Source organism: Trachypithecus francoisi, unplaced genomic scaffold (genome assembly GCF_009764315.1).
Source record: "Trachypithecus francoisi isolate TF-2019V2 unplaced genomic scaffold, Tfra_2.0 Lachesis_group1, whole genome shotgun sequence".
NCBI classification, from domain to species: domain Eukaryota; kingdom Metazoa; phylum Chordata; class Mammalia; order Primates; family Cercopithecidae; genus Trachypithecus; species Trachypithecus francoisi.
In genome coordinates, this window is record NW_022681454.1 from 14,831,858 (window position 1) to 14,855,999 (window position 24,142).

The 24,142-nt window shown below is 38.1% G+C and overlaps 1 protein-coding gene across 1 annotated transcript in view; it reads left to right on the forward strand.

Annotated features, from left to right (window-relative positions):
* Nucleotides 1-24,142, forward strand: part of CD38 (CD38 molecule) — a 72,620-nt gene that overhangs the window by 41,985 nt on the left and 6,493 nt on the right. The window contains exons 3-4 of the mRNA XM_033213808.1: nucleotides 4,876-5,011; nucleotides 22,060-22,145. Coding sequence (XP_033069699.1) covers nucleotides 4,876-5,011; nucleotides 22,060-22,145 — 222 coding nt within the window. The remainder of the gene's footprint in view (nucleotides 1-4,875; nucleotides 5,012-22,059; nucleotides 22,146-24,142) is intronic.

Sequence of the window (24,142 nt, forward strand, 5' to 3'; positions counted from 1 at the left end):
AATAAGACAGGCAGACAAGATTAGACAAAAAAGAATGAAAAGGAATGAACAAAACCTCTGAGAACTATGGGATTATGTAAAAAGAACCTATGACTGATTGGGGGTGTCTGAAAGACAGGAAGAATGAAACCAAATTGGAAAATACACTTCAGGATATCATTCAGGAGAACTTCAACCTAGCAAGACAGGCCAACATTCAAATTCAGGAAATCCAGAGGATCCAAGTAAGATACTCCATGAGAAGATCACCCCAAGACACATAATCATCAGATTCTCCAGGTCACCTATATAGGGAAGCCCATTAGACAAACAGCAGACCTCTCAGCAGAAACCCTACAAACCAGAAGAGACTGGGGGCCAATATTCAACATTCTTAAAGAAAATAATTTCCAACCTTGAATTTCATATCTAGCCAAACTAAGCTTCACAAATGAAGGAGAAATAAAATCTTTTTCAGACAAGCAAAAGGTAAGGGAATTCATCACCACCAGAGCTGCCTTGGAAGAGCTCCTGAAGGAAGCACTAAATATGGAAAGGAAAAACCGTTATCAGCCACTACAGAAACACACCGAAGTACACAGGCCAATGACACTATGAAGCAACTACATAAACAAGTCTTCAGAATAACCAGCTAGCATCATGATAACTGGATCAAATTCACACATAACAAAATTAGCCTTAAGTGTAAATGGGCTAAATGTCCCAATTAAAAGACATGGAATGGCAAGCTGGATAGTCAAGATCAATTGGTGTGCTGTATACAAGAGACCCATCTCACATGCAAAGACACACATAGACTCAAAATAAAGGGATGGAGGAATATTTACCAAGCAAACGGAAAACGGAAAAAAGCAGGGGTTGCAATCCTAATTTATGACAAAACAGATTTTAAACCAACAAAAATCAAAAAAGAAAAAGAAGGGTTTTACATAATGATAAAGGGGTGAATTCAACAAGGAGAGAGAACTATCTTAAACATATATGCACCCAATATAGGACCACTGAGATTCATAAAACAAGTTCTTAGAGACCTACAAAGAGACTTAGATACCCACACAATCATAGTGGGATAATTTAACACCCCACTGTCAATATTAGACAGATCATCAAGACAGAAAATTAACAAAGATATTCATGACCGGAACTCAGCTCAGGATCAGGTGGACCTGACAGATAATCTACCAAACTCTCCATAACAAAGCAACAGAATATACATTACTCTTGGTGCCACATGGCATCTACTCTAAAATTGATCACACAATTGGAAGTAAATTACTTCTCAGCAAATGCAGAAGAACTAAAATCATAACAGTCTCACAGACCACAGCACAATCAAATTAGAACTCAAGATTAAGAAACTCACTGAAAACCAATTACATGAAAATTGAACGTTTGCTCCTGAATGACTCCTGGGTAAATAATAAAATTAAGCCAGAAATTAACAAGTTCTTTGGAAAAAGACAATGTATCAGAATCTCTGGGATGCAATAAAAGCAGTGTTAAGAGAGAAATTTATAGCACTAAATGCCCACATCAAAAAGCTAGGAAGATATCAAATTGACATCCTAACGTCACAACTAAAAGAACTAGAGAACCAAGAGAAAACAAATCCCAAAGCTGGCAGAAGACAAGAAATAACCAAGTTCAGAGCAGAATTGAAGGAGATAGAGACACAAAAACCCTTCAAAAAATTAATGAATGCAGGAGGTGGTTTTTTGAAAAAAAATTAATAAAATGGATAGATGACTAGCTAGACTAATAAAAAAGAAAATAGAGAAGAATCAGATGGATACAATAAAATGGTAAAGGGGATATCACCACTGATCCCACAGAAATACAAACAACCATCAGATAATACTATAAATACCTCTATGCAAATAAACTAGAAAATCTAGAAGAAATGAATAGATTTCTGGATACATACACCCTCCCAAGACTGAACCAGGAAGAAGTTGAGTCCCTGAATAGACCAATAACAAGTTCTACAGTTGAGGCAGTAATAAATACCAACCAGAAAAAAAAAAGGCTGAGAACCAGACAGATTTACACCTGAATTCTACCAGAGTTACAAAGAGGAGTTAATACCCTTTCTTCTGAAACTATTCCAAAAAATTGAAAAGGAAGGACCCCTCCCTAACTCGTTTTATGAGACTAGCATCATCCTGATACCAAAACCTGGCAGAGATAAAACAAGAAAAGAAAATTTCAGGCCAATATCCCGAAGAACATCGATGTAAAAATTCTCAATAAAATACTGGCAAACTCATGATCCTGTAACTATAAAACATGTCATCTGCAAACAAAGACAATTTTGTTTCCTTTCTTCCTATTTGAATAGACTTTATTTCTTTCTCTTGCCTGATTGCCCCAGTCAGAACATCCAATACTACATTGAATAGGAGTGGTGAGAGAGGGCATCCTTGTCTTGTGCCAGTTTTCAGCCCCAAAGCTTCTTAAGCTGATAAGCAACTTCAGCAAAGTCTCAGGATACAAAATCAGTGTGCAAAAATCACAAGCATTCCTATACACCAACAACACGCAGGCAGAGAGCCAAATCGTGAATGAACTCCCATTCACAAAGGGAATAAAATACCTAGGAATACAGCTAACAAGGGAAGTGAAGGACCTCTTCATGGACAACTACAATCCACTGCTCAAGGAAATCAGATAGGACACAAACAAATGAAAAAAGCATTCCATCCTCATGGATAGGAAGCATCAATATTGTGAAAATGGCCATACTACCCAAAGTAATTTATAGATTCAATGCTATTCCCTTTAAACTACAATTGACATTCTTCACAGAATTAGAAGACACTATTTTAAAATTTATATGGAACCAAAAAAAGCTCATATAGCCAAGACGATCCTAAGCAAAAAGAATAAAGCTGGAGGCATTATACTACCCAACATCAAACTGTACTACAAGGCTACAGACACCAAAACAGCATGGTACTGGTACAAAAATAAACATGTAGACCAATAGAACAGAGTAGAAATCTCAGAAATAAAACTGCACATCTACAGCTGTCTGATCTTTGACAAACCTGATGAAAGCGAGCAATGGGGAAAGGATTCCCTATTTAATAACTGGTGCTTGAGAACTATTTAGCTATATGCAGACAATTGAGAGTGGACCCCTTCCTTGCAACTCATAAAAAAAATTAAGATGAATTAGAGACTTAAATGTATAACCCAAAACTATAAAAACCTTAGAAGAAAATCTATGCAATACTATTCAGGACATAGGCACAGGCAAAGATTTCATTATGAAATTACCAAACGCAATTGTAACAAAAGCAAAAATTGACAAATGGGATCTAGTTAAACTAAAGTGCTTCTGCACAGCAAAATAAACTATCATCAGAGTGAAAAGAAAACCTACAGAATGGGAGAATGAGTTTTGCAATCTATCCATCTGACAAAGGTCTAACATCCAGAATTTACAAAGAACTTAAACAAATTTACAAGAAAAAAACAAACAGCATCATCAAAAAGTAGGCAAAGGACATGAACAGGCTCAAAAGAAGACATTCATGTGGCCCACAACATATGAAAAAAAGCTCAGTATCACTGGTCATTAGAGAAATGCAAATCAAAACCACAATATCATGCCAGTCAGAATGGCATTATTGAAAAGTCAAGAAACAACAGATGCTGGTGAGATTGTGGAGAGATAGAAAAGCTTTTACATTGTTGGTGGGAATGTAAATTAGTTCAACCATTGTGGAAGACAGTGTGGCAATTCCTCAAAAATCTAGAACCAGAAATACCATTTGACCCAGTAATCCCATTACTGGGTATATACCCAAAGGAATAGAAATCATTCTATTATAAAGATACATGCACGCATATGTTCATTGCAATGCCATTCACAATAGCAAAGACATGGAATCAACCCAAATACCCATCAATAATAGGCTGGATAAAGAAAATGTGGTATGTATACACCATGGAATATTATGCAGCCATAAAAAGGAATAAAATCATGTCCTTTGTAGGGACATGGATGGAGCCAGAACCATATCTTCAGCAAACTAACACAGGAACATGCAAGCACCGCATGTTCTCACTTATAAGTGGGAGCTGAACAATGAGAACACATGGACACTGGGAGGGGAAAAACACACACTGCAGCTTGTTGGGGTTGGGGTGAGGGGAGTGAGAACATTAGGAAAAATAACTAATGCATACTGGGCTTAATACCTAGGTGATGGGTTAATAGGTGCAGCGAACCCATGGCACATATTTACCTATGTAACAAACCTGCGCCTCCTGCATATGTACCCTGGAACTTATACAAATAAAAATTAAAAAAATAGATTCATAAAACAGAATATAATTATGAACTTTGACTCTCTGTACCTTTAAGAGGAACCCTTAAATACAAAAAATCTATTGTATTTTTTTTTTTTGGTGGGGGTAGGGAATATTTAGGGAATTTGGAAGGGGTTATACAGTTCTTTAAGAATCAAAGAGCACATCTTCCTGAAAACAGCATGTAGACAAAGTTTTTTTGGAGATAAGCTTAGGAATATTGTAACTCTAATGCCACCTCCAGATGTGATCCCACGTTGATTATAAGATTTTGATCAGTGACTTTCAGACTTTTTTGACTGTAACCTAGAATAAAAATAAACAATTACATTATGACCTAGAACACACGCGCGCACACACACACACACACACACACACACACATACACACTCTGTCTCTCCTACACTCTCCTGCACTCAGAAATCATCATTTCTTATTCATACTATGGGTGATTTACTTTGATATGCTCTGTTTTTTTTCATTTATAAAACCGTGGATTTATTTTGTTTTGGCATGCTAAGTTGATCTCAGTAATAGATTGTATTTATTCTTCCTTAGACTCTTCTTTGGAGCAGAATAAAAGATCTGGCCCATCAGTACACACAGGTCCAGCGGGACATGTTCACCCTGGAGGACACGCTGCTAGGCTACCTTGCTGATGACCTCACATGGTGTGGAGAATTCAACACTTCCGGTGAGGTTCTGGGCCCTGTGGGATTGCCCAGGGATGTCTAGGGTGAACAGGGTGAGTTCTGCTGGGGGCCCTGAACAGTCAGTGTGGAGGACAGAGCCACAGGTACCCACCCTGATGCCATCTATACTTATCTTAGTCCATTTGTGTTGCTATAAAGGAATACCTGAGGCTGGGTGATTTATAAAGAAAAGAGGTTTATTTGGCTCGCAGTTACGCAGGCTGTACAAGAAACAGGGCACCAGCATCTGCTTCTGGTGAGGGCCTGAGGCTGTTGCCATCATGGAGAAGGGGAAGGGGAGCTGGCCTGTACAGAGATCACATGGTGAGGGAGGACAGCAAAGAGAGGTCAGGGGAGATGCCAGGCTCTTTATAATGACCAGCTCTCCTGGGAACTAATCAAGTAAGAACTCACTCATTACTACAAAGACAGCACCATGCCATTCATGCGGGATCATCCCTGTGACCCAAACACCTCCTACTAGTCCCCAACTCCAACACTGAGGATCAAATTTCAACATAAGGTTTGGAGAGTTAAATATCCAAACTATAGCACTGCCGTTAATGGCATCTCAGGCTGATATAAAGTAGCATTCCCTATTTTCTTGAAAAATTGACTTCAGAGTTTGGGATTGCCCATGCTCCCTAATTCCCTTCTTTTGAGTGCTCACATAGCCTGCTTCTGAATTCTTGGTATTTTGCTCTCTATAAGGTCATCATTCAGGTCCAAAGAATTCTAGAACAGGATGAGGTCTCAGTGGGACCTAGACCAAGGTTCTTGTTCTTCAGAATCATCACAGTAGCCATGGACTGGACTCTTCCATCTCAGGCACTGGCTTTGCCATCATTTTTCAGATGTAGCCTTATCCTGCCCAGAAAGATTCAATACCTCACCATGGGAAGGGATTTCCTACAACCAAAACCCTATTGCAGTTTTCACTTCTTTTTGTTTATATGGTGGATATTTTTACTTTATATAGTTTTATTCTTATTTTTAGTACTTTTCATTGTTTGTTTTTAAAAGCTTATCTTATTATAGCTTCTTCGTCCCAGGTTTGCATTATTTTCAATTACAAAAATAAACCATGATTATTTGAAAAAAAGAATACTTGCACATTACAGAAATGCATAAAAGAAAAAAGCAGATGTTGCTCTGAATTTTCCCTTCCCCTCCTACCTCCACATCACTTCTCAAAGGGTAACTATTGTCAACAATTTGATATAGATCCTTCCAGACTTTTCCCTATGCTAATGTAAGCATGTATGTTTAAAATGTACACATACTGTTGTGCAACTTGCTTTATTCACTTAAAGTTAGTAGGTATAAAGATGGCTGTACTTTTTTAAAAGGCTTTCTCATTAAGAATCCTATTAATGGATATTAAGTTGCTTTAGCTTTTGTTGCTATTGTATCACTGTTGTAAGAAACACTTTTGTGTATACACACACACATACTTGAATGATACATTTTTATAAATGAAACTTCAATGTTAAAGGGTAAATTGTAATAGAAACTGATAACGTGTCATTTAAAAGATGGTAACTATACCCTCATCAAGAGTATATATGAGGCCAGGTACAGTGGCTCATACCTGCAATCTCAGTACTTTGGGAGGTGGAGGAGGGAGGATCACTTGAGCCCAGGAGTTTAAGACTGGCCTGGGCAACATAGTAAGACCCCATCTCTATTTTATACTAAAAAAAGAAAAATAAAGAATGTATATGAGATAGTTTATTTACCTATATGCCCACTAACACCAGATGTTGTTACTTTGAATTTTTTTGGTTCATTTGAGAAGAAAATAATACCTCAATTTAGTTTGAACTTCTTTGATGGTGAGGCTACTATATATATATATATAAATGGTAGATTTTCTGTTTCTTCTGTGAGCTGGTAGTTCATATATTTTGACCATCTGAGATATCTATTATTTTCTAATTAGTAGAAGTTCTTTATACATTAATAAGAGCTACTATGTATTAAGTACTTACAAAGAGCCAGCGTTCCATGTGCTATGTATGTAGTCACTCATTTAATCCTCCAAGGCCCCATGAGCTCATATGGTGATCCCATTTTAGAGATAGGAAATCTGAGTCATGGAGTTAAGTAACTTGCCAGCCAGTAAGTGGCAAAGCACGAAGCAAACTCAGACTAACTTGAGAAACTTTGCTCTTAACTTCCATGTTTTTCTGCCCACTTTCTGGCTCAAGGTGGAAATCTGTTTTTCTTACTTTGGATTTTACATAGTGTTTATGGTCTGTCTTTTGCCACCCAGAAATGCAGAAAACCTGTCCGTTCACTTCCTTATACTTCTGTGTTTCATACCTTCCTTAAAAAGATTTTCTTAGAGAAGCATTCTTCTGTATTTTCACCTACTGTTTTTACTTTCACAATGTTTAAAATACTTTCCATATTTAAATCTGAGTCTTCCCACCCAGAATATGGTAATATAAATATGTTTTTCCATTAATCTTTTTAGATTTTATCATTTTTCTCATGTCCCATGTTTTCCTTTTTAAAAATGACTGTTTTATTGGTCATTTATTTAACATTTTTAGCTTTGAAATGTATTTGCAGTAGACTTCTTTCCTTTCATTTTTCAATTTGTTACTTCAATTTTTATTGAAATAAAGTAGAGAAAATGAAATACTTTATTTTTAAGAACTGATTTATATACAGTTCAGACTTCTTTATTTTTGCCTTCTTTTAAATTGAATTATGTATATGTAATTTTATTTCTCTATGTTCTAATACTTTGGCCTCAATTTTTAATTTCTTCTTATTTTATAGATTATCTTTCAAGTTCCTGATGTATATATATTTATTTCATTTTTATTCTAAGTTGACAATTTATAATTGTATGTATTTGTGGGGTACAAAATGAATTTATGAATACAATGTGGGATAATTAAATCACACTAATTAACATATCCACCACGTCAAATACTTTTTTTAGTTTTTGAGACAGGGTCTCACTCTATCACCCAGGCTGGGGTGCAGTGGTGCAGTCACAGTTCACTGCAGCCTTGACTTCCCAGGCTCAGGTGGTTCTCCCACCTTAGCCTCCCAGGTAGCTGGGACTACAGGTGCATGCCACCACAGTTGGCTAATTTTTTGTATTTTTTTTTAGAGACAGGATTTCACCATGTTGCCCAGGCTGATCTTGAACTCCTGGGCTCAAGCCATCCACCCTCTTCAACCTCCCAAAATGTTAGGATTACAGGTTTGAGCCACCAATTACCTATTTTTTGGCCTCAAGTACCTCAAGTACCTATTTTTTGTAGTGAGAAAATGTGAAGTTTACTGTCTTAGCAATGTTGAAATGTACAGCACACTATTGTTAACTACAATCACCATGCTGTACAATAAATATTTTTAAAAACCCTTTCTGTCTAATTGAGATTTTGTACTCTTTGACCATCATCTTCCCATTCCTTCCAACTTCTGGTCTCTGTATCCACCATTCTATTATCTGCTTCTATGAACTTGACTGTTTTAGGTTCCATATATGTTAGGACATGCAGCATTAGTCTTTCTGTGCGTGGCTTATTTTACTTAGCATATTGTTTTCCAGTTCCGTCTACATTGTCGCAAATGACAGAATTTCTTTCTTTTTAAAGTCTGAATAATATTCCATTGTGTATATGTACCACACTTTATTTATCCATTCATCTGTTGATGGACTCAGGTTGTCCATATCTTGGCTATTGTAAAGAGTGCTGCAACGAACGTGGGGGAGCAGGTATCTCTTTGACAAACTGATTTGAAATCTTTTGGGTAAATACCTAGAAGTGGAATTGCTGGATCATATGGTAGTATTCTATTTTTAGTTTGTTGAGGAACTTTCATCACATTTTCCATAATGGGTATACTAATTTACTTTCCCAATAGTGTACAAATAAACCCCTTTCTTCACATTCTTGCCAACACTTGTTATCTTTCATCTTTTTGATTATACCCTTCTGACAGGTGTGAGATGATGTCTCATTGTGGTTTTAATTTTTATTTCCCTAGTGATGAGGAAGCGTGAGCCTTTTAAAATATATTTGTAGGCCATTTGTATGTCTTTTGAAAAGTGTCTATTCAGGTCCACCTTTAAGTTCTTTTTTTTTCTTGTTTTTCAGTTGTTTGAGTTCCTTATGTATTTTGTTTTTGTTTGTTTTTAATTTTTAATTTTTGTGCATACATAATAGGTGTGTATATTTATGGGGTACATGAGATGTTTTGATATAGATATGCAGTGCATAATAATTGCATCATGAAAAATGTGGTCTCTTTCCCCATAAGCATTTATCTTTTATGTTACAAACAATCCAATTTTACTCTTTTAGTTATTTTAAAACAGGGGCGTCCAATTTTTTGGCTTCCCTGGGCCACATTGGAAGAAGAATTGTCTTGGGCCACACATGAAATACACTAATACTGATGATAGCTGATGGGATGAAAAAAAAATCACAAAAAAACTCCTAATTTCTCAGGAAGTTTATTAATTTGTGTTGGGTTGCATTCAAAGCTGTCCTGGGCTGCATGAGACCCATGGGCCATGGGTTGGACAAACTTGTTTTAAAATGTACAACAAAATTATTATTGACTACAGTCACCATATTGTACTATCAAATAATAGGTCTTATTCATTCTAACTAGTTTTTGGTAACCATCCCCACCTGCCCCCAATGTCTCGCGGCACTTCCCAGACTCTGGAAACCATTTTTCTATTCTCCATGTCCATGAGATCAGTTGTTTTGATTTGTTAGATGCTATAAATAAGTGAGAACATGCTATGTTTATCTTCCTGTATCTTGCTTATTTCACTTCACAGAATGACCTCCACTTCTATTTATGTTGTTACAAATGACAGGAATGCATTGTTTTTTAGGGCTGAATAGTACTCCACTATGTATAAATACCACATTTTCTTCATCCATTTATTTACTGATGGACACTTAGGTTGCTTCCATATCTTGCCTGTTGTGAACAGTGTTGCAATAAACATGGGAGTGCAGATATCTCTTCCATAGACTGATTTTCTTTCTGTTGGGTATATATCCAGCAGTGGCATTGCTGGATCATATAATAGCTCTATTTTTATTTTTTTGAGAAACCTCAAAACTATTCTCCGTAGTGGTTGTACTAATTCACATTCCCACCAACAGTGTACAAGTGTTCCCCTTTCTCCACATCCTCATCACTATTTGTTATTACCTGACTTTTGGATGAAAGCCATTTTTGCTGGGGTGAGATGATATCTCATGATAGTTTTGATTTGCATTTCTCTGATGGTCAATGATTTGAACGATTTTCATATGCCTGTTTGCCATTTGTATGTCTTTTTTTGAGAAATGTCTGTTCAAATCTTTTGCCTATTTTTTAGTTGAATTATTAGATTTCTTTCCTATAGAGTTGTTTGAGTTACTTATCTATTCTGATTTTTAATGCCTTCTCAAATGGGTAGTTTGCAAATATTTTCTCCCATTCTGTGGGCTGTCTCTTCACTTTGTTGATTATGTCCTTTGTTGTGCAGAAGCTTTTTAACTTGATGTGATCCTGTTTGTTCATTTGGCTTTGATTGCCTGTGCTCGTGGGGTATTGCTCAATAATTTTTTGCCCAGATAAATGTCGTGGAGAGTTTCCACAATGGTTTCTTGTAGTAGTTTGTAGTAGTTTCATAGTTTGAGGTCTTTGATTTAAATCTTTGATCTATTTTGATTTTGTTTTTGTATGTGATTTGAGATAAGGGTCTAGTTTCATTTTTATCCGTTCAGCCACTCTGTGCCTTCTGATTGTAGAGTTTAATCCATTTACATTTGATGTGAATGTTATTACTTATAAGTAAGGACTTACTCCTGCCATTTTGTCACTTGTTTTCTGTTTGTTTTGTGGTCTTCTCTTCCTTCTTCCTTTCCTTTCTGTCTTTCTTTTAGTGAAGGTGATTTTTTCAGTTTTCCGCTTTTTATTTTTTGTGTACTGTTATATATTTTTGAGTTTGAAGTTACCATGAGGCTTACAAATAGTATCTTATAATCCATTATTTTAAGCTGATAACAACTTAACACAGTTTGCATAAAGAAACAAACAAGCAGCAAACAGAAAGCTAATAAAAACTCTATACCTTAACTTCATTCTCCCACTATAAAACTTGTTGTTTCTAGTTATGTCTTACTGTACTGTATATGTCTTGAAAAGTTATTCGAGTTATTATTTCTGATTGGCTCATCATTTAGTTTTTCTACTTAAGACAAGAGTAGTTTACACACCATAGTTACTGTGTTACAACATTCTGTGATTTTCTATGTACTCACTATTGCCAGTAAGTTTTGTACCTTCAGATGATTTCTTATTGCTCATTAGTATCCTTTTCTAATTGAAGTACTCCCTTTAGCGTTTCTTCTAGGACAGGTCTTGTATTGATTAAATCCCTCAGCTTTTGTTTGTCTGGAAAAGTCTGTATTTCTCCTTCATGTTTAAAGGATATTTTCACCAGATATACTATTCTAGGGTAAAAGCTTTTTTTTTTCTTTTCTTTCAGCACTTTAAATATGTCATGCCACTCTGATCTGGCCTGTAAGGTTTCCACTGGAAAGTCTGCTGCCAGATATATTGGAACTCCATTGTATGCTATTTGTTTCTTTTCTCTTACTGCTTTTAGGATCCTTTCTTTATCCTGGACCTTTGGGAGTTTGATTATCAAATGCTTTGTGGCAGTCTTCTTGAGTTAAATCTGCTTGGTGTTCTATAACCTCCTTGTACTTGGATATTGATATCTTTCTCTAGGTTTGCAAAGTTCTCTGTTATTATCGCTTTGAATAAACTTTCTACCTGTATCTCTTTTTCTACCTCCTCTTTGAGGCCAATAACTCTTGGATTTGCCCTTTTAAGGCAATTTTCTAGATCCTGCCAGTGTGCTTCGTTGTTTTTTATTCTTCTTTCTTTTGTCTCCTCTGACTGTGTATTTTCAAATAGCCTGTCTTCAAGCTCACAAATTCTTTCTTCTGCTTGATCAGTTCTGCTATAAAAAGACTCTGGTGCAGTCTTCAGTTTGTCATTGCACTTTTCAGCTCCAGAATTTCTACTTGATTCTTTTTCATTATTTCCATCTCTTTGTTAAATGTATCTGACAGAATTCTGAATTATTTATCTATGTTATCTTGAATTTCTTTCAATTTCCTCAACACGGCTATGTAGGGACCAGCCCCACAGGGTCGGTGGGTTTTTCTCCCCGTGTGTGGAGACACGAGATTATAGAAATAAAGACACAAGACAAAGAGATAAAAGACAAGACAGCTGGGCCCAGGGGACCGCTACCACCAAGGCGTGGAGACCAGTAGTGGCCCCACATGCCAGGCTGCGCTGGTATTTATTGGATACAAGACAAGGGGGCAGGGTAAGGAGTGTGAGCCATCTCCAATGATAGGTAAGGTCACGTGGGTCACATGTCCACTGGACAGAGGGCCCTTCCCTGTTTGGCAGCCGAGGCGGGGAGAGAGAGAGAGGGGGGAGACGCTTACGTCGTTATTTCTGCATGTCAGAGAGACTTTTAGTACTTTCACTCATTTTGCTACTGCTATCTAAAAGGCCTGATGTCAGACCCTCCACAAGAGGTGGTGGAGTAGAATCTTCTCTAACCCCACCTCCCCACCCGGGGAAAGGGAGACTCCCTTTCCTGGTCTGCTCAGTAGCGGGTGTTTTTCCTTGGCACTGACGCTACCGCTAGACCACGGTCTGCTTGGCAACGGGTGTCTTCCCAGACGCAGGCATTACCGCTAGACCAAGGAACTCTCTAGTGGCCCTGTCTGGGCGTGACAGAGGGCTCACACTCGTCTTCTGGTCACTTCTCACTATGTCCCCTCAGCTCCTATCTCTGTATGGCCTGGTTTTTCCTAGGTTATGATTGTAGAGCAAGGATTATTATAATATTGGAACAAAGAATAGTTGCTGCACACTAATGATTAATGATATTCATATATAATCATATCTATGATCTATATCTAGTATAACTATTCTTATTTTATATATTTTATCATACTGGAACAGCTTGTGCACTCGATCCCTTGCCTCGGCACCTGGGTGCTTGCTGCCCACATGGCTATTTTGAATTCTCTGTCTCACATATCTCTGTTTCTTCAGGATTGATCTCTGATGTCTTATTTAATTCATTTGGTGAGGTCATGTATTCCTGGATAGTCTTGACACTTGTAGATGTTTTTCTGTGTCTAGGCATTGTATTTATTGTAGTGTTTACAGCCTGGGCCTGTTTGTACTTGTCCTTGGAAAGACTTTCCAGATATTCTAAAGGACTCGGATGCTGTGATGTATGCTGTATCTGCTGTAGGGGGCCCTGCAAGCCTAGTAATACTGTGGGTCTTTCACACACTCATAGAGTTACCACCTTGATGGTCTTGGACAAAATCTGGAAGAATTCTCTGGATTACCAGGCAGAAATTCTTTTTCTAGTCCCTTTACTTTCTCCCAGAGTCTCTCTCTTTCTGTTCTGACCCACATAAAGCTGGTGACACACTCCACCACAACTAGGACTTTGCTGGGTAACACTTGAAGCCAGTACAGCACTGGGTCTTGCCCAAGGCCTGCTGTAACCACTTCCTGACTGCCATCTATATTTCCTCAAGGCTCTGGGGCTCTACAATCAGTAGGTGAGAAAGCCAGCCAGACCCGTGTTCTTCTCTTCAGGGTTGGTCCAGAGGTGCCATCCAGGAGCGAGGGACTAGAGTAAGAAACCTTAGCAGTCTACCTAGTATTGCATTGTACTGTGACTAAGCTGGCGTTCAAACCACAAGACACAATCCTTCCCATACTGTCTTCCCCTTTTCTAAGGCAGAGGAGCCTCACCTCATGGCCACCACCACCACAGGCCCACAGGGAGTACTGCCAGTGTACTGCTAATATTCCAAGGCCCAAGGGCTCTTTAGTCAGCTTGTGGTTAATGCTGCCTGGCCTGGGACTCACCCTTCAAGGCAGTGGGTGCCCCTCTGACCCAGGGCAGGCCGAGAAATGCTATCCAAGAGCCACATCCTGGAGTCATGGACCCCAAGTCCAGCTGGTGCTCTACCTCTCTGTGGCTGTACCTGAAGCCAGCAAGTCACAGAGTCTTACCCAAGGCCCATGACATACTAATTGGTTGTCACTTTTGGTTTTTCAGGGCCCGAGGGCTCTTCAGTTAGCTGGCGATGAATCCCGCCAGGTCTGGCTGCTTCCCTTCAAGGCAGCAGGTTCTCTTCTGGCCTGGGGTGTGCCTAGAAATGTCATCTGGGAACCAGGGCCTGGAAATGGGGCCTCATAATTCTGCCGTATCCTGCTGTGGCTGGAGCTGGTATCCAAGAATGCAAGACAAAGTCCCCTCCGCTTGTCCGTCTCCTCTTCTCAAGCAGAAGGAAGAGGCATCTTTTGGATGCATGAGCTGTCCAGCCTGGGGATAGGGGAGGGGTGATGCCAGCACTCCCTTGGCTACCCTGGCTGGTGTCTCAGTAGGTCACATGTGCCCCTAGTCCACTGGCTTTGGGCCCAGTTCAGCATTATGACTAGCCTAGGAGTTGCAGCCATTGTGGCCTAGGCTGCCTTTTAAGTTTACTTAGAGCCCCAGGGCACTTTAGTCTGCAGTAGTAAGGCTTGTGAAAACTCAAGTTTCTAATGCTGGGATTGATAATTCCTTTCTGGCTAGGGCTTATTTAAATGTTCCCTCCGGGGACAGGCATCGGTTGAGTTTGGTCTGGTATTGCTTTCTGCTATAATAGGGCAGCCCTGAGTTCAATGCCTCAGAATTGCTATGCTTTCCCTCTCCCTGGCACACAGAATCACTCGCCACACCAAGCAGCCACTGCTGGGGGGTGGGGGAGGGGTGGCAATCGTGATTTAAGACTGTTCTTCCTACCTCTTCAGTGCCTCTTTCAGTGATGTGAAGTTAAAACCAGGTACTATATGTGCCCCCCGATTCTTGGTTCTTAGGAAGGTGCTTTTCTTGTGTAGATAGTTGTTAAATTGGTGTCTTGTGAAGGGGATGTTTGGTGGAGCCTTCTATTACTCCATCTTGTTCCACTCTCAAGTCTGAGTTCCTTATATATTTTGGATAGTAACCCCTTATCAGATGTATGGTTTGCAAATATTTTCTCTCAATCCATAATCCCAAGTTTGTCTCTTTATGCTGTTAATTATTTCCTTTGCTATACAGAAGCAATTTAGTTTGATGTAATCCCATTTATCAATTTTTGCTTGTGTTGCCTGCCCTTTAGGGGTTAAATCCAAAAATATCATAGCCCAGACCAATTTTCTGTAGTTTTTCCCCTGTGTTTTTGCTGTAGTTTAGATATTTGATCCTTTAAACTTCATGTTGAAATTTGATCCCCAATATTGGAGGTGAGACCTAATGGGAAGTATTTGGGTCACAGGGCAAATCCCTCACAAATGGCTTGAAAGGCTTGGTTAATCCTTGAGTTCTCACTCTCTTAGTTCCCATGAGAGCTGGTTGTTGAAAAGAGCCTGGCACCTCCCCTCTCTTTTGCTTCCTCTTTCACCGTGTGATCTCTGCACACACTGGTTCCCCTTCACCTTCTGCCATGAGTAGAAGCAACTTGAACCCCTAGGCAGATGCCCCGCCTTGGACCTTCCAGCTGGCAGAATGATGAGCCAAGTAAACCTTTTTTTTTTTAAATTACCCAGCCTTACTGGGTATATACCCAAAGGATTATAAATTACTCTACTACAAAGACACATGCACACGTATGTTTATTGCGGCACTATTCACAATAGCAAAGACTTGGAATCAACCCAAATGTCCATCTGTGACAGACTGGATTAAGAAAATGTGGCACATATACACCATGGAATACTATGCAGCCATCAAAAAGGATGAGTTTGCGTCCTTTGTAGGGACATGGATGCAGCTGGAAACCATCATTCTTAGCAAACTATCACAAGAAGAGAAAACCAAACACCGCATGTTCTCACTCATAGGTGGGAACTGAACAATGAGATCACTTGGACTCGGGAGGGGGAACATCACACACTGGGGCCTATCATGGGGAGGGGGGAGGAGGGAGGGATTGCATTGGGGAGTTATACATGATATAAACGTCATGCACATGTACCCTAGAACTTAAAGTATAATAAAAAAAAAAAAACAAATTACCCAGCCTTGGGTATTCCTGTATAGTAACATACCAACAGACTAAGATGTTTTCTTCCTAGTAGTTTTACAGTTTCTGGTCTTATTTAATTGTTTAATTTACTTAAATCAATCTTAAACTTAAAATTTATGTCAATTTTTTGGTTGGCTTTTGCGTATGATATGAGATAAAGGTCCAATTTTATTGTTCTGTGTATTGGTATTCAGTTTTCACAACACCATTTATTGAAGAAACTATATTTTTCTCATTGTGTATTCTTGCCACTTTTGTAAAACAAATCAATTGACTATTCATGCATGAGTTTATTTTTGGGCTCTCTATTCTATTAGAACAGAGATATTCTAAACAGACATATTGGTCAATATGTCTGTTTTTTTTTTTTTTTGGCCAACACCATGCTGTTTTAATTACTATACCTTTAGTTTGAAATCAGGTAGAGTAATGCCTTCAGCTTTGTTCCCTTTGCTCATGATTAGCTTGGCTATTTGGATGTTTTTGTGGATTCACATGTATTTTATAATTGTTTTTTCTATTTCTGTGAAAAATGATATTGGAATTTCAGCAGAGATTGCATTGAATCTGGAGATCTCTTTGGGTAGTATGGACATTTTAACAATACTAATTCTTCCAATCTATGAGCATGGAATATTTTTTCATGTATTTGTGTCTTTTTCAATCTCTTTCATAAATATTTTGTAGTTTTTGGTGTACAGGTCTTTTACTTTCTTGGTTAAGTTTATTCCTAAGTACTTGTGGGGTTTTTTGTAGCTATTGAAATGGGATTATTCTCTTTATTTGCTTTTCAGCTAGTTTGTTGCTAATGTACAGAAATGCTGTTGATTTTTGTGTGTTGACTTAGCATGCTTCAACTTTACTGTGTTTGTCAGTTCTAACAGTTTTTTGCTGGAGTCTTTAGTAGGGTTTTTAAGTATATAAAATTATGGCATCAATAAACAGGGCAATTTCACTTTTTTTTTTTTTTTTTTTTAGTTGGATGCCTTATCTTTCTCTCACCTAATTGCTCTACAAGAACTTCCATTATTATGTTGAAGAGTAGTGACAAGAATGGACATCCTTGTTCTAGATATTAGAGGAAAGGCTTTTAAATTTTCACCATTGAGTATAAGGTAGCTGTGGTCTTCTCATATATGACCTTTATTTTATTGAGGTACATTCCTTGTATACCTAATTTGGCAAGAGTTTTTATTATAAAACGATGTTGAATTTTTCAAATGCTTCTTCTGAATCTAATGAGATGATCACATGGTTTTTGTTCTCTAGTCCATGAATGTGATATATTACATTTATTAAAGTTTGTGTATGTGGAACCATCCTTGTATCCCAGGGATAAATCCCATTTGATCATGGTTGATGATCCTTTGAGCATATTGTTGAATTCAGTTTGCTAGTATTTTGTTGAGTATCTTTGCATCTGTGTTCACCAAAGATCTTGACCTGTAATTTTCTTTTTTTTGTAGGGTCTTTGTCTGGCTTTGGTATCAGGGTAATGCTAGCCTAATGAAAAGAGTTTGAAAATATTTTCTCCTTTTCAACTTTTTGGAAGAGTTTGAGAGTTTGAGGAGGATTGGAATTAGTTCTTTAAATGTTTGATATAATAGCACTCAGCAGTGAATCCATCAGGTCCTGGGCTTTCCTTTGATGGCTTTTAAATTACTGGTTCAATCTTCTTATTCATTATTCCTATTCAGATTTTTCACTGCCTCATGATTCAGTCTTGGTAGGTTTTATGTATCTAGAAGCTTATCCATTTCCTCTGTGCTATTTAACTTGTTGGCATATATTAATAATTGTTCATAGTGTCTCTTACAACCCTTTGTATTTCTGTGATGTCCATTGTAATGTCTTCGTTTTACATTCCTGATTTATTTATTTGAATCTTCTCATTCTTCTTAGTTAAGCTGGCTAAATATTTTCAGTTTTGTGCATCTCTTCAAAAAAAAATTCTAAATTTTGTTAATCTTTTGTGTTGTTTTCCTAGTCTCTATTTTATTTATTTCTGTTCTAATCTTTATTATTTCCTTCCATAATGTTGTGTATTTTTTGAAATCTTTCTTCTTTCTTAATGTAGATATTTATTACTGTAGCTTTTCTCTTAGAACTGCTTTTGCTCCATCCCATATGTTTTGGTATATGGTATTTACATTTTCATGTCTCAATGTATTTTTTAATTTTCCTTTTAATTTTTTATAGACCCATTGGTTTTTCAAGAACATGCTGTTTAATTTCCATATATTTGTGAATTTTCCAACATTTCTTATTTTTTTGATTTCTAGTTTTCTACCATTGTGGTCAGAAAAGATACTTGATATGACTTTAACCTTCTTAAATTTGCTGAGGCTTGTTTTTGTGTCCTAATATGTGCCCTAATCTAGAAAATATTCTATGTGTGCTTGAGAGGAACGTGTATTACATTGCTGTTGGATAGTGTCGATGCTGATGTATAAGGTCTGTTAGGTTCATTTTGTCTAAAGTATTGTTCATGTTTGTTGTCTCCTTATTAATTTTCTGTTTAAATGATCTGTCTGTTGTTGAAAGTGGATATTGAGGTTCCCTACTATTTTTGCCTTACATGTATCTCTCCTTTCAGATCCTTAAATATGTGTTGTATTGAAGTTTGCTACTATTTTTGCCTTACATTATATTTTTCTTTTCAGAACCTTAAATGTTTGTTGTTTTTATTTAGGTGCTCCAATGTTGGGTGCATGTATATTTACAATTGTTATATTTTCTTGATGACTTGACCCCTTTATCATTATACAGTGTTCTTTGTCTCTTTTTACAGTTTTTGACTTAAAGTCTATTTTGTCTGATGTACGTGTAGCTACACCTGATCTCTTTTAGTTTCCATTCACATAGAATATGTTTTTCCATTCCTTCACTTTCAGTTTATATGTGTTCTTAAATGTGAGGTGAGTTTCTTGTTGGCAGCATATAGTTGGATCTTTAAAAAGAAAATCGATTCATTCCCTCTTTTTGTTGAAGAATTAATCCTTTTACATTCAACATAATTATTGATAGGTAAAGAATTGTTACTGCCACTTTATTAATTGTTTTCTACTTTTTTAGATACTTTGTTTCTTTCTTCTTCTCTTATTGTCTTCCTTGTGGTTTCATTGTTTTATAGCTGCTGGCTGGGTACTGTGATGGCTTCTAGTCACATCATTCATAAGTTGTATTTCCTGGCCAGACAATTCTGATATTTGGTATCTTAAGTTCAGCAGCACTTCAGGCTGGGCTCCAAGGTTAGGTAGACAGGCAAGATCAGAGGCTATGCTCCTTAGAAATGTGCAGTTGAGGATCACCTTCCTGAGAATGGAGCCATGCGGTTGGCTTTGGCTGAAGTGAACAGCTGTTTGACCTTCCAGGTCAACTGGGACTAACTCTGATGCTTCTCCAAAATGCACTGAGGTAAAAGTTTCCCTGCCTGGGTAGGTCATTGGCAGGCATTTTGGCTGAGTGGAGCCACTGCTTGACTTCCTGGATCAATTAAATCTAGCCTTTATGTTTCTTTAGGATGGGCAAAGGCAGTCATCTACCTGCCTGGGTTGGGTCACTGGATTGGTCTCTGAGGCTAGGCATGGAATCTAGCTATCTAGGAACTTAAGCTAGACTGAACTTCCCCAAGTGGTTCTGAAGGAGACCAACTCAGCTTGTTTGGGGCCATGAAGTTGGCTGCTGTTTCCCATAGGATGCCACAGCTGGCAGAAGCACAAAGATATCATCAAGATCCACATACTGATCACTGTGACTTCTGTGTCCTTTCTTTGTTTCTACCTAAGCTGGTGCAGTCTAGTTGTCCTGGTATCCTCAGTGTTCCCCGTGAGAGGAGATTGGAGTGAGCTTTCCTGGGAAACATCTTGAAATGCTAGGGAAGATGGATGACTGCATCTGGTTCTCTTTCCCCTTATAGAAACCATGGCCCAGGAAAATTTTCTCCATCTGGCTTTGTGTCCTCTTTTGAGGGAGGGGAAGGGGTGGCGTAGTCAAAGTGAGATCATTCTTCTTATCCCCCCCCTCATCCAATTTGGTTTTCATTCAGTTCTGTGGACCATGTAGGTGTCTCAAGTTTGTTTACAAGTATTGAAGCCTTTAAAAAGACATCCTAGTCTGTGGATAATTGCTAGTTGAACTTTAGTGGGAGTAGAGTCTGAGACTTTCTACCCTGCCATCTGCTCTAAGCTTTAAGTATTCAGTTCTGGAGGCTAAGAAGGCCACGATCAAGGCACTGGCAAAGTCAACGTCTAGTGAAGACTTGCTTTCTGCTTGTAGCTACGTCCTCACATGGCAGAAGGCAGAAGAGTAAAAAGACCTGATTTTTGTATTTTAATTTTTTAATATTTTGGCTTACTTTTTTCTCAACATTTTAACCAGATTTAGTTTTGCCTTATTATTTATTTATGTATTTGTTACCATTTTTTCATTGTTTCTTTTATCTCTTTCTTTCTCTCCTTCCTTTTCTTTTCTTTTCTCTTTTCTCTTTTCTTTTCTTTTTTTTCTTCCTATCTTTTCTTTCTTCCTTGTCTTTCTCTCACCCAGGCTGCAGTGCAGTGGCACAATCTCAGCTCACTGCAGCCTCAACCTCCTGTGCTCAAGCAATCCTTCTGCCTCAGCCTCTTGAATAACTGGGACTACAGGTGTGCACCACCGTACCCAGCTAATTTTAGTATTTTTTGTACAGACAGAGTTTACCATGTTGCCCAGGTTAGTCTCGAACTCCTGGGCTTAAGCGATTCAACTGCCTTGGCCTCCCAAAGTGGGAATACAGGTGTAAGCCACTGCATCCAGCCTATTTGTTTTACTATGAAGTTCTTAATTTATTCCATAACCTTCTAATCTCCTTTTTTTCTCTTGCCTTTTTTATATTCTTGATTTTGTTTCTGTTCCTTGTCAAATTTTCTTCTTTTTGTTTTTATTCCTAACTTTAAATTTTTATTTAATGGTATATTTTTATAATGGCAGACAGCAATGGGGAAGAATCCTATTGGGAGAGGAAAGATGACAAACTGAGAGAATTCTTGCCAGATGTGGTTGTGAAGATAAAAGAGGTTTATATTCATGAAAACATATATACTTAAACCACATTACAAAATGTATGTCCATTTCACCATCAACATCTTTACCTCTGTTGGGAAGATAATTCCTTTTGACTCCACAATAATTATTTATATCTATACATGGGAATGTTTCTTTTTTATTTGTGTGGTTTTGGTTTTAAACATTTAATCATAATAAGACTCCTAGAATTACTATATCATGTGCTCTCTGAAGGCAAAATTCCCATCTAATTTATCTTTCTATTTTATCTTTCTACCTCTAAGAACTAAAACTCAATAAACGTGCATTAAGGCAGATATCCTTGGGAGAAGTGACACAGAAACTATGTATTCATGTTCTATGTCTATTGTACTTTGCTCAGGGATAAGACTGCTTTGATGAGGGCAAGTGTAGAAAGACTCTGAGGCCATCTGAGAGTAAGTGGTGAAGACTTAAGAAGGTGGGGCAGGAAACTCAGCAAGAGAGAGTTGTCAGGAAGCAGAAAAGCAGCTGGCAAAAGCAACCACTGAAGGACTGGTTTTACCTCTTAATTCTTCTTGTACTGGGGATAATGTAGAGGGCTTGTCTCTGTCAGATGAACTTTTGCTAGCATTTCCCAGAATCATGACTCACAACTTGCCATTGTGTTCCCATCTGGGATTTGGAAGATTAGGTAAGAACTTGGAAGGAATTCAGGGGACACTTAGTTAAATTGGGTCAAAATGTGTCCATTCTCCAGCCTCCGTCTTGGCAGTGACACATTGGAAAATGGTTTCACTATGATTGAACAGCCAGGGAAGAGTAGAGCTTATTTATACTCTCTCTTTTCCACTTTATTTTCTACAAACTGTGTCTTTTAGAAATAAACTATCAATCTTGCCCAGACTGGAGAAAGGACTGCAGCAACAACCCTGTTTCGGTATTCTGGAAAACGGTTTCCCGCAGGGTAAGTACCAAGCAGTGAAATTCTAGAGCTTTGGAGACCACAGAACTTAAGATGTCATCCAGTCAGTGCTTGGTTTTAACACTTTTGGATTACAGACACTTTTAGAAATGAAAATATAGGATTCATTCCTGAGAAAAAGGTACAGAAGCACATGCCAGAAAATGTACACATCCAAGTTTAGAACATTCTTAGAGGGTCCATGGGTTCCAGTTGCAGAATCTTTGCGCGTACACATGGTGTCTGACTTTGGCACCAGCAACCTGGGGCTTGGTTTAATCCTCTGATTCGGGTATTAGTCAATCTTAGATTCCTGGGACAGTAGTAACAATCTACATGTATAGACCCCTTACTATGTGGCAGGTACAGTCCTCAGGTATTTACATGAACTAAGAACTTGCATCTTCACCAGAACCCTGTGAAGCAGGTGCCATGAGTATTGTGCCCATTTAACACATAACAACGTGAAGGTACAAGTAAATAAGGAATTTACTAAATGTACAGAATTAGTAAGAAGCATATGTGGGAGTTTATCCCAAGCTGTCTGACTCCAGATTCAGAATCTAGGCTGGGAAATACTCACCACTCCACCCTCTACCTATTTTTTAAAAAAACTGATACATAATAATTTTACATATTTATGGGGTATGTAGTGATGTGGTGATACATATAAGGTATAGTGATGAGATCAGGGTAATTAACATAGCTATCATCTATGGTGCCTTCTTGCTGTGTCCTCACATGGCAGAGGCAGAGGGGCTAAAGGAACCTAGCTAGTTCCCTGGAGCCCTTTCATAAGGGTGTTAATCCCATTCATGAGGACAGAGCCCTTAGGGCCTAATTATCTCCTAAAGGACTCACCACTTATTAGCATCACATTGGTCTTAGGTTTCAACATAAGAAACACATACATTCAAATCCTAGCAGCATATCTGTGACAAGCCTTGAAGTGCATTCCTCTGTCATTCTCATTGAGTCATCCTCATAGGTAGTGTGACATATCCCCACATTAAAGGTGAAGAAACTAAGACTCAGAAGTTAAGTGACTCATCCAAGTTCCCTGGGCTAATAAGTTGCAGACCCAAGAGCCTAACCTAGGTCTTCTTGATTCCAAAGCCATGCTCTTCAATTTTGTTCTTTGAATCTGCTTATTGGTTCTGTCTTTTAAAGGACAGGTTTGATCTTCACTCTAGGTTAGTACCTAGCTACACCTCTGTCTTAGGGGGATTCATGTAAACCCTGGTATGATGGAAACAGAAAAACAGCCTGGAAGTTGTAAGGTTTAGACTTGGGCAGATTCCTTTACTCATTCTGATCTTCTGATTTCTCATTTATCAAATGGAAATCAAAATTTGCCTGTTCCATAGGGTTACTGCAATGTTTAAATGAGATGCCACTATCCTACAATGTCACTCAAAATCCACCTACTTCGAAAATAATTTATTGAGTACTTACTATGGACAGTGGACAGTCATGGGTACTTTATAGTTTTTGTTTGTTTGGTTTTTCTGAGAATAGTTTCCATTTCACTACTCTATGGTATGTTTTAGGACAGTGCTGGTGCTAAAATCTTTTAAAGCCAAGTCACATTTTATGTGTATCAAGAACCTCCTTGTGTTCCCCACTCAGTCCCTGGCACTAGGAATACAGAGTTGCATGTGATTGAAGGCGTCCTGCCCTTGTGAGCTACCAGCACCTTTATTTTGCCAATCACTCATGGACATATGTGGATGGCCTTCTTTTTTCAGACTTGTCCCTTTCTTTTTCTGATAACAGAAGCAGGTTTTTTTTTTTTAATTTTTAATTTTTGTGGATAGGTTAAACTCATCATTATAATACAATACAGTTGGATAATGTGGAAGGAATGTAGGATGCTGTCAGAGTCAGAGAAGGGGACCTGAGCTAGTCCCAGGGGTTGGGGAGGCCTCCTGGAGGGAGCATATAGAACACTTTATTTTGTTCATTTCATTTTTTCCAAAGTCTAACAAAGATTCCTGCTG